General features: G+C 39.9%; 1 protein-coding gene and 1 long non-coding RNA gene across 3 annotated transcripts in view; one reads left to right on the top strand and one right to left on the bottom strand.

The window, feature by feature from the left end:
- Positions 1–5,687, bottom strand: part of LOC116974145 — a 31,586-nt gene extending 25,899 nt beyond the window's left edge. The window contains exon 1 of the long non-coding RNA XR_004412292.1: positions 5,673–5,687. This is a non-coding gene — a long non-coding RNA (uncharacterized LOC116974145). The remainder of the gene's footprint in view (positions 1–5,672) is intronic.
- The window catches only part of diaph3 (diaphanous related formin 3), a 474,403-nt gene that overhangs the window by 349,904 nt on the left and 109,355 nt on the right, over positions 1–15,144 (top strand). For both annotated transcript variants that reach the window (XM_033022314.1, XM_033022313.1), the window contains 2 exons: positions 2,648–2,812; positions 3,342–3,477. In XM_033022314.1, coding sequence (XP_032878205.1) covers positions 2,648–2,812; positions 3,342–3,477 — 301 coding nt within the window. The remainder of the gene's footprint in view (positions 1–2,647; positions 2,813–3,341; positions 3,478–15,144) is intronic.

The raw sequence follows: 15,144 nt of genomic DNA, 5'->3' as shown, positions 1-15,144 counted from the left end.
TACATGGGTATAACACAAAGGACACAGTGAATAAAATTTCTCTATACGCAGATGATGTATTAATTTACATTACAAAACCAGAAATTAGTATTCCAAACTTATTAAAGCTAATAACCCAATTTGGTTCACTTTCAGGATACAGAATAAATTGGAATAAAAGTGAAATTATGCCAATAAGGGAACATAACAAACAGATAATACAACAATTTCCATTTAAAATAGTAAATGAAAAATTTAAATATCTAGGTATTTATGTAACTAAGATATATACATCATTATTTAAAGCAAATTTCCCCCCATTACTGAACAAACTACATAAGAATATTCAATACTGGAAAACACTTCCTATCTCAATGGTAGGCAAAATCAATGCCATAAAAATGATTTTTTTACCGCAAATATTATATCTTTTTCAGACAATTCCGATATATTTGGCAAAAAACTTTTTTTTTAAATTGGACTCTATTGTTAATGATTTTATCTGGGATTATAAGAATCATAGGATAAACAAAAGACATTTGTGTAAATCAAAAATAAATGGAGGCTTGGTTTTACCCAATTTTTTGTTTTATTTCTGGGCAGTTAACATTAAAAATATGAATTTCTGGTTGGAAGAAATAGATCATCAACCAGACTGGTTAAAAATGGAAAAGGAAGATTGTTTACCTTTTGATATCGGTTCGATATTATTTGCTACGTCTAAATTAAACAAAAAAATTTATAGGGAAAACCCTATAATATTTAGTGCTATACGAATTTGGAAACAATTAAAAAAGACATTAAAATTAGATAATTTATCACTTTTTCTTCCAATTGTGAATAATCCTTTGTTTAAGCCTTCATGGTTGGACAGGGGTTTTACACAATGGAAGAATTATGGAATTAAAAATATGGGACAACTTTACAAGGAAGGCACTTTTCTGACATTTCAGGAATTGCAACAGACTTATGGACTTCGAGGAAATTATTATTTCAGATATCTTCAACTTAGAGATTATGTAAAATCGAACTCCCAAAATTTTCGAATTAGAAATTCAGAAATTCTTGATGAATGTTGGAACAAACATCCTAATACAGAAAAATTAATATCTTATATATATAATATCTTATTAGACAGTGACATTCCTTCGACGGACTTACACAGACAAACATGGGAAAAAGAATTAAATCAAGTAATAACGAAAGATACTTGGGAAGAAAGTTTGCAACACATACATCAGTGTTCACTAAACGCTAGACATTCTCTAATACAATTTAAAGTAATACATAGGTTACATTATTCAAAAACAAAATTACATAAAATTTTTCAACATATCTCACCTATATGTGATAAATGTCAACATTTAGAAGCTACATTATCTCATATGTTTGCAAACTGTATAAAAATTAAAAAATTCTGGGTAAATATTTTTAGTATAATATCTAAAGTAACCAGCACACAATTGGACCCAGATCCAAAATTAATAATACTCGGAATATTAGAATTAAATCAAACACTTAGAACAATACAAAGAAACTTTATTGATTATAGTTTAATAACAGGAAAAAAATTAATTCTAAAATTTTGGAAAGGCCCTACGGCCCCCACAATCAAAATGTGGATTATAGAAATGACGGAGACTTTAAACGTGGAAAGAATCAGATTTTCCCTGTTGGACAAACAGGAATTATTCGTTGGAACATGGTCTCCTTTTATTGATTACTTAAAGGGTCAGAATGGTTCAGCACAGGAACCTGACTAGCGGGCTAAAGAATGGATGAAATACTATACTCTGAAATGTACGAATATATCTCGAATGAAGTCTTTTTTATTTTAATAAATTTTTCCATTCGTCTTTAACTATCTTTTTCCTTTTTTTTTTTTTTTTTTGTTTTTGTTTTTCTTCTCTTTCTTTTCTTTCTTTACTTCATCTATCTCTTAGTTCTATCTAGTTTAAAAAATAAATAAATAAATAAATAAATAAATAAAAGAGGAAAAAAAAGAAAATTGCTGTTCACAGACGCTCTCCATCCAATCTGATGAGCTTGAGCTATTTTGCAAAGAAGAATGGGCAAAAATTTCAGTCTCTAGATGTGCAAAGCTGGTAGAGACATACCCCAAAAGACTTGCAGCTGTAATTGCAGCGAAAGGTGGTTCTACATAGTATTGACTCAGGGGGGCTGAATACTTTTGCACGCCACACTTCTCAGTTTTTTATTTGTAAAAAAATTTGAAAACCATGTATCATTTTCCTTCCACTTCACAATTATGCGCCACTTTGTGTTGGTCTATCACATAAAATCCCAATAAAATACATTTACGTTTATGGTTGTAACGTGACAAAATGTGGAAAAGTTCAAGGGGTATGAATACTTTTGCAAGCCACTGTAACCTATGATCCGTTATGCTGGGCCATCTGGAAATTGAAAAACATTTGATGGGGAGTAGAGGTCATTAAGGGCAAGCAAATATATCTTTCAATCTACATACTTTTGAAAGCATTATCAGCCTAGTCTTGTAGTATCAAAACTATTATTTTAATGGGAAATTAAAAATAATAAAAGAACCAATTCTGTGTGAATGTACATTACGAAAATACAAGCATATATTTTGATTTATTTCTCATGTTTTCTCCGCAAGGCAACACTTTCCTTAACAGTACATCACAGTTTTGCCAGTTATGCTCGGGAAGAGTACCATAAACTGGCCAACATGCACAAAAACATGGAGAAGCTTTACCATGATTTGATGCACTATTTTGTTATCAATCCAAAGAAAGTCACAGTAGAGGAGGTTTTCAATGAGATCAGTAACTTCAAATCTATGTTTATGGTAAGTTTGTATGATGAAGCACTTTGAAAGTAAAGTACCAGCATTTCAAATTTAGCTTACTTGAAGTTTTTTTATGATTAAAATTACCACAAATATTTGTTATGCTGCATTAATTAAATAAGTGGAGGAATGTTAAGATCATGCAAACTAATTAGTGCATATTTGCTTTGCTAATATAACACTTCAATATTATCAACAGAGAGATTTTTCACTTTTTAATTTGCCATCAAAACTAATTGTACATTGCTCAAAGACCTGTAAGAATATACTGTGTTTGAGAATGTCAGAGAACAAGTTATGCTGTTGTATTTATTAAAGCATGAAATAACACCCTTCAAATAATAATAAAACTCAAAACAATGTTCCCTTCAATATCCTGAAAAGTAGAGCAATAATTAAAACAGCTGTTTAGCCTCTAAAATCAAAACGTAAAGCATGTTATTCTAATTATTCATCCTTTTTTCCATCTTTGGCGCATTTTGAATTATCTTTTCTTTGAAGATTCTTTTATTTTTTTGTTTTACTAAAGCAAGCTGCTAAAGAAAATGTGAGGCAGCGTGAAGCGGAAGAAAAGCTGAGGCGTTTTCGGATGGCCAGAGAGAAAGCAGAGAAAGAAAAACAGGAGAGACAGAAAAAGAAGCAGCATCTACTAAAGACGAATTCAGGTAAGAAAATAAGATGCATTCCAACATTAAATAGAACAGGAAAGCAAGGAAGCATTCAATTTATTTAGCTGTCATCAAGTTCATTGCTGTAAAGCCCCCTATGCATCACAATGCGTGGATCATCAAGAAAAAAAAATAGATTGCATTCAGCCTTGTTATAGATTGATTGCATTTTCATGGGATTCTGTTAATAAGTCTACTTTATATTCTACTTTATTTTGTTTGCTCAACCATGTAATGCACATTTGATATGGCAATGTTTTACAGCCTTTCTCTTTCAATATCATGCTTTGTAAATTGGTGGCACCTGTTGAGAATTTTATGCTCATTGCAAATGATCTATCAAGAATATTTTCAAAGTATAGTCAACTAACTCTAACTTAACCAAGCAGTGACATATTTTAACATTGGTTAAATTGCATCCATAAGATTAGGTGCATTTCATTCATCTTTCGGCCCTTTTGACCTCTGCTCCATTAAAGTGCATGAAAACTGCTTTGATTAGCACCTGATATCCTTTAACTTCAAGACCATGGACAAAGATTGGAATTAGAATTGGGATGGAATGGTCTTTCTTGGCTCGCGTTTGTGCAGGCCGTTTCCCTTAATTTATAAATGTGTTCGAATAAAAATAATAATTAGCATATTCTTATATTGCTATCTGAGTTGATTAAAATCAAACCAAACATGCTTTGGAAATATAGAATGTCAGACGTAAAATAATATAAGCTGCTCATTAGAGCTCATTCTGTAATCCATTTAACAAATTAGTACTTCTCATTCCCACTCCCCACCTTTCTTTGCCAAATCTTGCATCCCAGGCTAATTAGCTCCCTTTCCGTTGAGCTAATCCTTATTTCAGTTTAACATATGGCACATTTATTTCCAGTTGTATTTAATTGCTGCTTGACCGTGGAAATCTGCTCATATTTTTGATTCTCTATTCTGCAATGCAAATCATCTAAAACTGATCTTGTTATCTTCCGATTTGCGCGGTCTATCTATTTGCGCAAAAACGGTTTGCGATAGTGCTACGATTTTTCGCCAGTGTACTCGCCGTTCTCCTCTGCTGCGAGTGCACCAAGTTTCGTTCTGATTGGGTGTCCAATGTAAATGTTAGCGAGGTTTAAAAATTGGGAATGCACAGATGGATCTCCCCTCCTGTCAGTCGGGGCTGCGTGGATTGGTCTTTTCTCCTGTCACTCCACGGGACGGTCCGCCCCTTTCTGCGCCATCACATCTTTACTGGAGCTGAGGGAGGCTCTGGATGGCCGGCGGAGGAGTAGGAGATGTCGCCAGATGGAAAACAGATACTCTGATCCCGGCGGAGGATAACATCCAGCGACAAGTGCCCGCTGTGAGTCCTCAGCGCACCGTCAGTTAAAGCCCCTTCCCCTCTGGTCCCCCTCGCTGACTACTGCCCCCCTCCCCCGTGATACCCCCCTCTGCCCTCTTTTCTCCAAGCTCTCTTTCCCCCCCCCTGCCCACACACCCTCCGCCTCACAACCCCCCCCCTGCCTCTCACCCCCCCGCCTCACAGCCCCCCTTCCCTCACACACCCCCCTTGCCTCACACACCCCATCCCCTCCCTCACACCCCTCCGCCTCATACCCCACCCCCGACTCACAGCCCACCCCCGCCTCACACCCCACTCCCGCCTCACACCCCACTCCCGCCTCACAACCCATTCCCGCATCACAGCCCACCCCCGCCTCACACCACCCCACCCCGCCTCACACCACCCCACCCCCGCCTCACACCCCACTCCCGCCTCACAACCCATTCCCGCATCACAGCCCACCCCGCCTCACACCAGCCCACCCCCGCCTCACACCACCCCACCCCCGCCTCACACCACCCCACGCCGGCCTCATAGCCCATCCCCGCCTCACAGCCCACCCCCGCCTCACAGCCCACCCCCACCTCACAGCCCACCCCCGCCTCACAGCCCACCCCCACCTCACAGCCCACCCCCGCCTCACAGCCCACCCCCGCCTCACACCCCCCACGTCACAGCTCCCCATGCCTCACAGCCTCCCCACCTCACGCCCCCCGCCTCGCACCCGGCCCCGCCTCACACACCCCCTTGCGTCACACACCCCACATCCCCTCCCTCACTTCCCCCCCGCCTCACATCCCCCTGCCTCACACCCCCCACCCCCTCCCTCACAGCCCAACCACTCCCCCCACACCACCCTCTCCCTCCCTCCTACAATCCCCCGCCCACACACACACCTCCCCTCTTCCCATCCCACTACACACCCTCCTTGCCACACACCCCCCTTCCCTCCCCTCCCCTCCGCTCCTCCCCTCCCACATATGAAGAGGAGGGGGAGGGAGTGCTGGGGGATGAGGGGAAATGAGCCGCACCTGCACAGTTAGGGGCTGTGGTGGTGGAATATTGCGTTGGGGAATGGGTTGCGTTGGGGTCCAGGCCTCCTGTGTGACTGAGTCCCACTTAGTCTAGTATATATGAAAAATGAATCATAGACAATAGGTGCAGGAGTAGGCCATTTGGCCCTGAGCCAGCACCGCCATTCAATGTGATCATGGCTGATTATCCCCAATCAGTACCCCGTCCTGCCATACAGCATGTTCCGAGTCATACAGCATGAAAACAGGGCCTTCAGTCCAACTAGTCCATATGGACCAAGATGCCCTTTCTAAACTAATCCCATTTACCTGTGTTTGGCCAGTTTTCCTCTCAACCTTTCATGATATGGCTAACTGCACATTTACAGTCGGGAGAGTGCATGTAACACAAGAAGCAACTCCTACTTCCCTACTCTCAAGCCCATCCACCCAAACCGTGATCACATGGGATCCCATTCTATCCGTTGTTTTGCATTTGTTGGGTTAGGTACCAAAAAATATATAAATCCTGGGTTAGTTCAAGGTGGCCAAGGTCAGTTCAAGTTTTAGTTTTATGCAATAGCAGACCCTAACTCCTAATTCCTTAGGCCATTCTGTATTTCTATTGAGGTTAGATTTCTACAGTATTATAAACCTAGCATTTGCTATACATCTTTATTTTTCTGTTTTGTTTAGCTCTGGTCATCAGATGCTCTTCCTTTCATCCTTTCTGAACTGTGGGTATTTTATAGCCAACGTTCTCCTTTTAAGACTTCCTTTTGCTTAGTCACCCTTCACCCTGCTGTCTGGTCCAGTCCCACTCAGTCAAATCCCTCTAGAACTCACTGAAATTACCTCAACTCCAAAGGAGTACTTTTGTCTTTGATTTTTTTACTTGACCATTTAGAAATCACACTAAAGTGAATGGTCTGATCATTGGTTCCCAAATGCTTTCCCAGGGAAGGAAGCTTCATGCGCTTCAGTTCATTCCCAGAATCTAATCCATCCCTGTGGGTACAAAACATAATGATCGAGAATGAACCATGAGGCACACCGCTAGTCACAGGCTTCCAGTCTGATCAGCAGCCTTCCACTACCACACTGTGCTTCTTACCATGAAGTCAATTCTGTCCAATTAGCCAACTCTGCCTGGATCTCATGCAACCTAACCTTTAAGAGCAGCCTATCATGTGGTCCTTATCAAAGGCCTTGCTGAAGTCTATACAACATCTAGAGTTTTAGATTCTCATTGGACTTTATGTAAAGAAGCATTTTCTGACATTACTATTGAATGGCCTTACTCTAATTTTAGGGTTACGCTGTTTCGTCTGAAATCTACCACCTGAGAAAAATGTGTTTCTTAATCTCTGTTTTCTAAACATCTTTTTCTTTAGGAACTACTGTGATTCATCTGTTTTAGTCCAAAGTCCACAACATTCACACAATATTCCATTTGCTGCAGTTTTAACCAATTACTGAATCAATTAATATCCTTTGCAACTTCTTTTTCCCTGTGTGCACAATTTACTGGTTGATAAAAATGCTTGACTTGGTACACACATGTACTTCCCAAAGGGGGGAATGGTCCACATTTCTGACTGAGACTCTGCATCTGTATTGAGAGTCTAAAGGGAAGAGATAGCTGCTGTTGATTATGAAGATGGGGAGTGAATCAGATAAGGGAGCATCTAGTTCCACTCACCACCGTTGCGTTCTCAGCTGATTTTATCATCTGCAGTCTCCACTAATCAACTCCCAGCTTTTGTTGCAATCGGCACACCTCCCTTCTGCACCTGGCTCCATCTGCCCATTAACCTGTCCTCACCTGGATTTACCTATCGCTTGACAGCTCCTGCTTCACTACTCCCCTCTGAATGCTTAATCTCCCCTTTAAGGGCCTGTCCCATTGTACGAGGTAATTCAAGAGTTCTCCCGAGTTTTCCCCTAATTCAAACTCTGAGAATGTCCATAGCAGGTCCGTAGGAGTTTGTGGATGATTCGTAGCGGCTCGTACAAGTAACGGTGGGTACTCGGGAAATCCGGTAAATTCGTGACTTTTTTCTACAATGTCCACAAGTAAAAAAATACTTGTGATGATAAAAATGGTTACTTTTTACTTGGACGAGCCGCTACGAGACATCCACACCATGTTTTGTTCAGTAATTTGAGTTTACACTTCTACCCGAATAAAACAGCCGACAAAGGGGACATTTTAAAATACTGTTTTTAACATTATTATTTTAAGTTCAAATAACAATAATAATAGCACATAACAATGTTATTTCACTTATTTATGAACAACTAATGAATAACAGATACCAGAACCAAACACAGTCAATGAGAACACATCAATCAATTAAATTCTTAAAATAATAAATTCTCTGCCTCATAGGGCATTGGAGGTTGGTTCTCTGGATGCTTTCAAGAGAGAGTTTGATAGAGCTCTTAGGGATAGTGGAGTTAAGGGATATGGACAGAAGGCAGGAACGGGATACTAATTATGGATGATCAGCTATGATCACATTGAATGGCGGTTCTGGTTCGAAGGGCTGAATGGCCTACTCCTGCATCTATTGTCTTTGTCTATTGTCTATTTACCCCCTGGGTGTAAATGTACTCCAGGTTGGGAACCCTTGTTCTAGAAGATTATTTGATGATGCAAAATTGCTATTGCACAGAAGGTAGAACATGGTTTCCACAATAAGAAGAGAAGTAAACAGTGGTGGCTCCTAAGAATTCTCTCAGAAAATTCCTCTTCTGAAATGGACAAGGTTATTCTGAAATGATACTGTCTAGTTCTAGATATACTTACTTGGAGAAACATCCTCTATCTGGTATCCACCCTACCTTACTTAGCATATGAATTTTGTATGTTTCATTGTTTGCTCATCTATTTTAAAACTTCAATGACTCTCGGCCATTATATCGACCTTGATCCCAGGAATCAACCTGGTGTGCCTTCTCTCCACTCCTATCGTGCAAGTACAGTATATACTTCCTTGAACAAGGACCAAAACTGTTCAGTTTTCCAGGTGCAGTCTTACCAATGCCCTGTAAGGTTGCATTAAAACTCCCATACCTTTATGCTCCACACTCATTGTAATAAAGGTTAGCATTCCATGAGCTTTTCTGAGTAACCTATAAGCTAACTTATTGTGACCCTCAGATTCTTAGCTACTGCAGTATATTGTACTCTCACTCCATTAATATAATAATTTGCTCTTTCATTTTTCATTCCAAAATGGATAATGATGTATTTTCTACGTTATATTCCTTCTGGCAACCTCTTCCCCACTCACCTAACCTGTCTATATACCTTTGCAAGCTATATGTGTCTTCATAAGTTGTCCACTCCGGGAAGTGTCTTTCTATTAACACATTTGGCTACAGAGCACCCAACTCCTTAGTCCGATTTATTATTATGGAGTGTAAGTAGCTGAAGTTCCGGGATGAAACCCTTTGTACCCACTAATTATTGACTGCCAATCTGAAAATAATCCATCTATCAGGACTTTTCTGTTAGTGAGCCATTCACCCATCTGTACCGGTATTTCACACTAATTCCGTGTGCTCTTATCTGGTTCGGTCTGCTTTTCTTTTGATTTTGTAGACTTTTATGTGGGATAAAATTTCAAATCTTGCAGGATGCCTGGAAGTGTAGTTAACAAATAATAGAGCTGTTTGGAGGCTTGAGGAATACATTTTATAGACGGGAAAATAGGCACACTAATTCCCTTGAAAAGGCACGTTGTTTTTGTTTTGGAAGGATGAAGGAGATGCAATACCAGCCAAGAGTTGGATCTACAAAGGGGATGGGGATCAAAGAGATATTTGTAAAAGTACAGCAAGGTAGCAATGCAATTTATGATGGTTATTAAAAAAAACAGAAGGAACCCTTTATAAATACAAGCCTGAAGTTGAAAGTTAAAGATGTTATGGTAAACATTTAAAACATTGCTGAAGCTTCAATTGAAGATTTACATCCATGTCTGACTGGCACGTTATATAGATGCCAAGCCCTGGCAGAGGGCATAGAATCAACGTTCTAAAGTGGTACCAGGGATGAGAGACTTCAATTACATGGCAAGACTGGTGAAGCTTGATGAGAGTGAATGAGGATCAACAATTTCCATTGACAAATGGTCTGTACCATATAATAGATATCAACAAAGGAACCAGAGATGAAATAAGTAGAATTTTTGTTATAACAAGATGGAATTAATGAATATTCATGTGACAACAAACATCAAAATGTGTTTTTAAGCAAGTGAATTCCTGCTAATAACTTCATTGAAGGACTGAGGGTAGCATCTTTGCCTTGCTTTTCATATCTAATAGTCATGCACAAGGTAACACCTGAGTAATATATGCTACACAAAGACCTGGGAATTCATTGAAAAACTTCAGACATTCTCAAAAGTGCTGATGCCTGAACTAATCCTGTGGATTCCTGCAGCATAGCCTTGAGCTATTCTTCAGAATTGAAGAGTTTTGTTGTATATGAAACATATTTGTGGTTTCAGAAAATGGGTCACCGACTTGCAACATTAGCTCTGTTTCATTCTCCATTGACAATGCCAAACCTGTTAAGTATTTTTCAGTTTTATAGCATAATAATGTAAGGTTTGTAGTGTATTTGGACGTTCGGAATGGGCCACATAAAAGCTTGTCAAAATTACATAGTAATTTAGGGTAACATACTTGCATGGATTGATGTTTAGATAAAGAACTGAAAAAAGCTTCAGAATACTTAAGGTCATATTCAGGTAAGCAGGCTGCAGCTTGGAGGATGCCTCAGAGATCGATGCTGCAGTTTCAGCTGTTCCCATTCTATCTCAGAGGTTTGGGTAAAGGGATCAGGCACAACACATCTTATTTTATTGAAGAAACAAAACTTGATGGCAGTGTGGACTTTGAGGAGGGTGCATGAATCTTCAAATCGATATAGATAGGTTACATGACTGAGCAAGGGTTTGTGAGATGGAATTAATACAGAAAGGTGAAGTTAAAAATAAATAGAAATATGTTGTGCTTGAAAATAGAAAGGCAGAATATATTTATTAAGGGCATGAGAGATTCAAAGGTGTTTATATTCAGAAGGACCTGAGGACCTTGGAAGCTAATCCCTGAAAAGTAACATCAGAAAGCAATTAGGAAGATAAATAATAAGCTGGCAAATATTGTAAAATTTGAGGATTTGATATCTTGCTCCAATTATATTTGGTCTTGCTGAGACCTCGGCTAGAAGATCTGTGGTCCACTTGCGGTGGAGGAAATACAACAAAAGTTCATCAGATTGATTGTTGGGTTTATCATTTGAGGAAAGATTAGGTGCAGTGAATCTTTCGAAAACTACCCGCGATGGGAGAGGACGCTCAGTTGTTAAAGGTATTCAGGACAGAGATTGATATTTTTTTAGATATTAAGGGAAGCAAGTGATAACGACCCAGTGCTGGAAAGTAGCACTGAATTAAAATATATGTCATGATCTCATTGAATGGTGGGGCAGCCCACAAGGGGATGAATTGCTACTTTGGTATGCATTACTTTACTTTACACCTGAGAGATACAATGTGGAATCAGGCCCTTCACCCCACCGAGTCCATGCCAACCAGCAATCACCTATTACACTACCATTATCCTGCACATACCAGGAACAATTTGCAGAAGCTAATTAACCTACAAACCTGTTCATCTTTGGAGTGTGGGAGGAAACCAGAGAAACCCCACATAGTCACAAGGAGAATGTACAAACACCATACAAACAGCACATGTGGTCAGGATGAAACCCAGGTCCGTGGCACTGTATGGCAGCAACTCTACTGCTGTGCCAACGATAACACATGCACTAGTTCTATCCTACACACGAGGGACAATTTATAGAAGCAAATCAACCTACAAATCTGCACGTCATTGGAATGTGGGAGGACCCTGGAGAAAACCCACACGCTCACAGGGAGAACATACAAACTCCTTACAGACAGCATCCTGTAGTCAGGATTGAACCCAGGTCTCTGCGCTGTGAGGCAGCAACACCACCACGGCACCACTGTGCCGTTCCTAAGAACCTTCCAGAAGGCATCATTCAAAGTGGCCACTTGTAGAGCTGCTGATGAATATATCTTTAACTTGCATTACTAAAACAAACTGCTTGGCTGTATAAGATTATACATTTTTACATGGATCATAAATCGCTCAGAGTATTGAGGAATAACAAATGGTTTATTGATAAATGTCAATCATTGCTGTCATTAACATCAGTAATGCTAGACATATAACCTGACGTGAAATGACTTATCTAATCTGGACTGATGACTGGTGGCTGGAACAATTTGGCCTCTGTCATGTGCAGTAATTGTTTATTCTGTCCATCTGTAAGTCTCTTCCCCTCAACCACCTAATTAGATGCCTTATTTTCAGTGCTAATGAATACTTAATACTTAGAAGCAAAATTCCAAATAGTTTATGGTTAACCAAGATTCAAAGTACTGGAGTAACTCAGTGGGTTAGGCAGCATCTCTGGAGAACATGGATAGGCGACGTTTCGGGTCTGGTTGGAGATGGGGGGGAGAAAGATTGGAAGCGAGGTGCGTTGGTTTATGATTAAACTAATGGATTTCAGTTGTTTTCTTTCCAATGCTTGTATCAGATAAGATTTGATAAGTTCCATATGAGTTATTTCCTAATAGCATTCATGAGTCATTTAGTCATAAATGTAATATTAAAAAGTGACAGAAATATTGTTTGGATAATTCTAACCTGATTATTTATTGGCTAGGCTAATAGAATAGGTACGATGGAAGGAAACAGAAAATGGTTTAGATATACGATAAGAAATTGAAATATTTGATAGTCTAATCACATGTAAAGGAGTGAACATTCATCTGATGGATCACATACACGAATATTAAAATAATTTAGGGAAGATATAGCTCCGGCATCATTGCATACATATTAAAATTCATTGGAAACGGATAAGATGCCAGACAACTGGCAGACAGTTGATGTCATTCCAAAGGTCAGTTGATGATATACAAAGGTCAGAAAAGAACATACAAAGGAAATGCAATATAATGTATTTTGAATTTCGAAAAAAAGAATCAACACTTGTCACTTAGTAGATTCTTGAGTAAGGGCAAAATGTGGAAAAACAGAAAGTACAGAAAAAACAGACAGAGTTCAATTACTCAACACCAGTAAAGGAAGTGAAGTGGTGTTCCATAAGAATCTACGGTTCAAAATTTACATTCACTATTTAAACATGAAGTCAGAGTGATATTTCCAAATTTACATAAAACAGATGTAGTAATGAAGGAAAAACAAAATACCAGACACCCTGACTTACTTAAGTTCCATAAACCCTGATGTAAGTCAGATTTAACGTGTCAGAATCGGCTTAAAACTAGGCACTGACACTGCTGGTCTGCACCAGCAAATCCTTCTTCACCAATCTGGTTGACACGGCTATTGTTGCAGCTCACGTTGTAGCCCTTGGCCGGCAGAGCTTTCATCAGGCTGCCGCCACCAACAGGATGCACTCAGTCACCCCTGGGGCTGCCACTCCTCCTGCGGCGCCCGCTGACACGGCTACTTCTTGTCGACTGTCGCTTTGTCCACTCCTCCCCTCCCCTCTTTACCATCGCCTCTTCCTTCTCCCCCGAAGTCATCGACATCTTCCATCTTGTGTTTCTCACCCATGGGGAGTCGGCTTGGAGTTGCTCTCCACCGCCTCCCTCATTCTCGCTCGCCTTCCCAGTGTCACACTGAAAGTGGCCGACACTGGAACAGTTGCGATCCCGCTCACTTTTATTAAACCGTGTCCACTTAAGCCATTTCTCACTTTTATTAAACCTGCGGTTCAGGGCAAAGCCCGCCCGCCACACCTCTCTAAACCTGCTGTGTTCCGACCTTATGGCTGTAAAGCATCCAAATCCCTCGGTGTTGTGAGCTTGGGCTTTGCTGAATTTTCTCAATTCTCTATCCAGCTGCAATTTAACATTTTCCTTCAAAGTAGAGTTGCCAAAGAAAAGGTTTCAGGAAGAATCAGTAGTTTCTCCATTTAGATTGCTCTGAAATTATTCTATAAACATGGCTGCAATAACACAGTTCATTGACGGAATGGGACCACATAACACATTCCATTATGCAATGGGATTGTTGAAAGTTCTTTTGTCGCTATTGTAACAAACGTCCGCATACAACGGCAGTAGCGGCTTACTGCCACCGTAACGTAAATGTTCCCACAACTTGGAAATTATGGAGTTCAACGGGACAGAGAAATAGTGATCTAAGTGTGCAAACATACGGATCACTATAAGTGGCAATTCTCGTTAATGTAGCCTCAAAAAGTAAGGCAAGCTCTCGGTTTCATATCAGTTGGATAAAATTGTACAGCAGACAAATTTATCTTCGAAAAAAATAAGTGTTTTATAGTTAAGTAATCATCTATAAACCTATTGAAACAAGGCTTTTGAAATTCCCTTTTGAAACTGGCATTGAAAACAGGCTTTTGAAGAGTTCTCTTTGATATTTGTAACGTTTATGTAGTGTAGATTTTGATATGGAAGATATATAAAGCACCTTGTCCATATTGGCTTAGTTTGTGTATAATACTGTAGCTGTCTGCCTGACCTTGCATCATACTATTTGATCCAGCTTGTCCCTCAGCATATTCTTCCATTGGAAACCCAGCTCCTAGCACTTCAGCATAGAGTGCTGTCTCAGCAGAGACATCTGGCTGGACTCACAGAACCACAGTGACAGCTGCCAAATCTCCACCCCACCAGACTAGCAGATTATCAAAATTGTCACTCTGTTCAGGCCCAGTGAATGTGAATATCTTCAATAGCTCCGAACTTCAGTAACTTGGGACACATTAACAAAACATGTTTAGTTTTAGTTTTAGAGATACAGTATGGAAACAGGCCCTTCGGCCCACCGAGTCTGTGCCGACCAGTGATCCCCACACACTAACACTATCCTACACACTATTTACAATTATACCAAGCCAAGTAACTGACAAACTTGTACATCTTTTGAGTGTGGGAGGAAACAGGAGATCCTGGAGAAATCCCATGCAGGTCACGGGGAAGAATGTACAAACTCCGTACAGCCAACACCCTTAGTCAGGATCAAACCTGGGTCTCTGGCGCTGTCAGGCAGTAACTACCACTGCACCACTATGCCGCCGTTTAATTTTCTAAAAATAATAATAAAAGTACATTTCAAATACTAAATAAATTACACGTGAAAAATTAATAGTTAATTTAATCATTATTTTTAAATTTGGGACGTCTGCTGCAGCCAGTATAGGCT

This window comes from Amblyraja radiata, chromosome 6 (assembly GCF_010909765.2).
Source record: "Amblyraja radiata isolate CabotCenter1 chromosome 6, sAmbRad1.1.pri, whole genome shotgun sequence".
Taxonomy (NCBI): Eukaryota; Metazoa; Chordata; class Chondrichthyes; order Rajiformes; family Rajidae; genus Amblyraja; species Amblyraja radiata.
The sequence above is the reverse complement of the archived record's forward strand: the minus strand, read 5'-3'. Positions and strand labels throughout refer to the sequence as shown.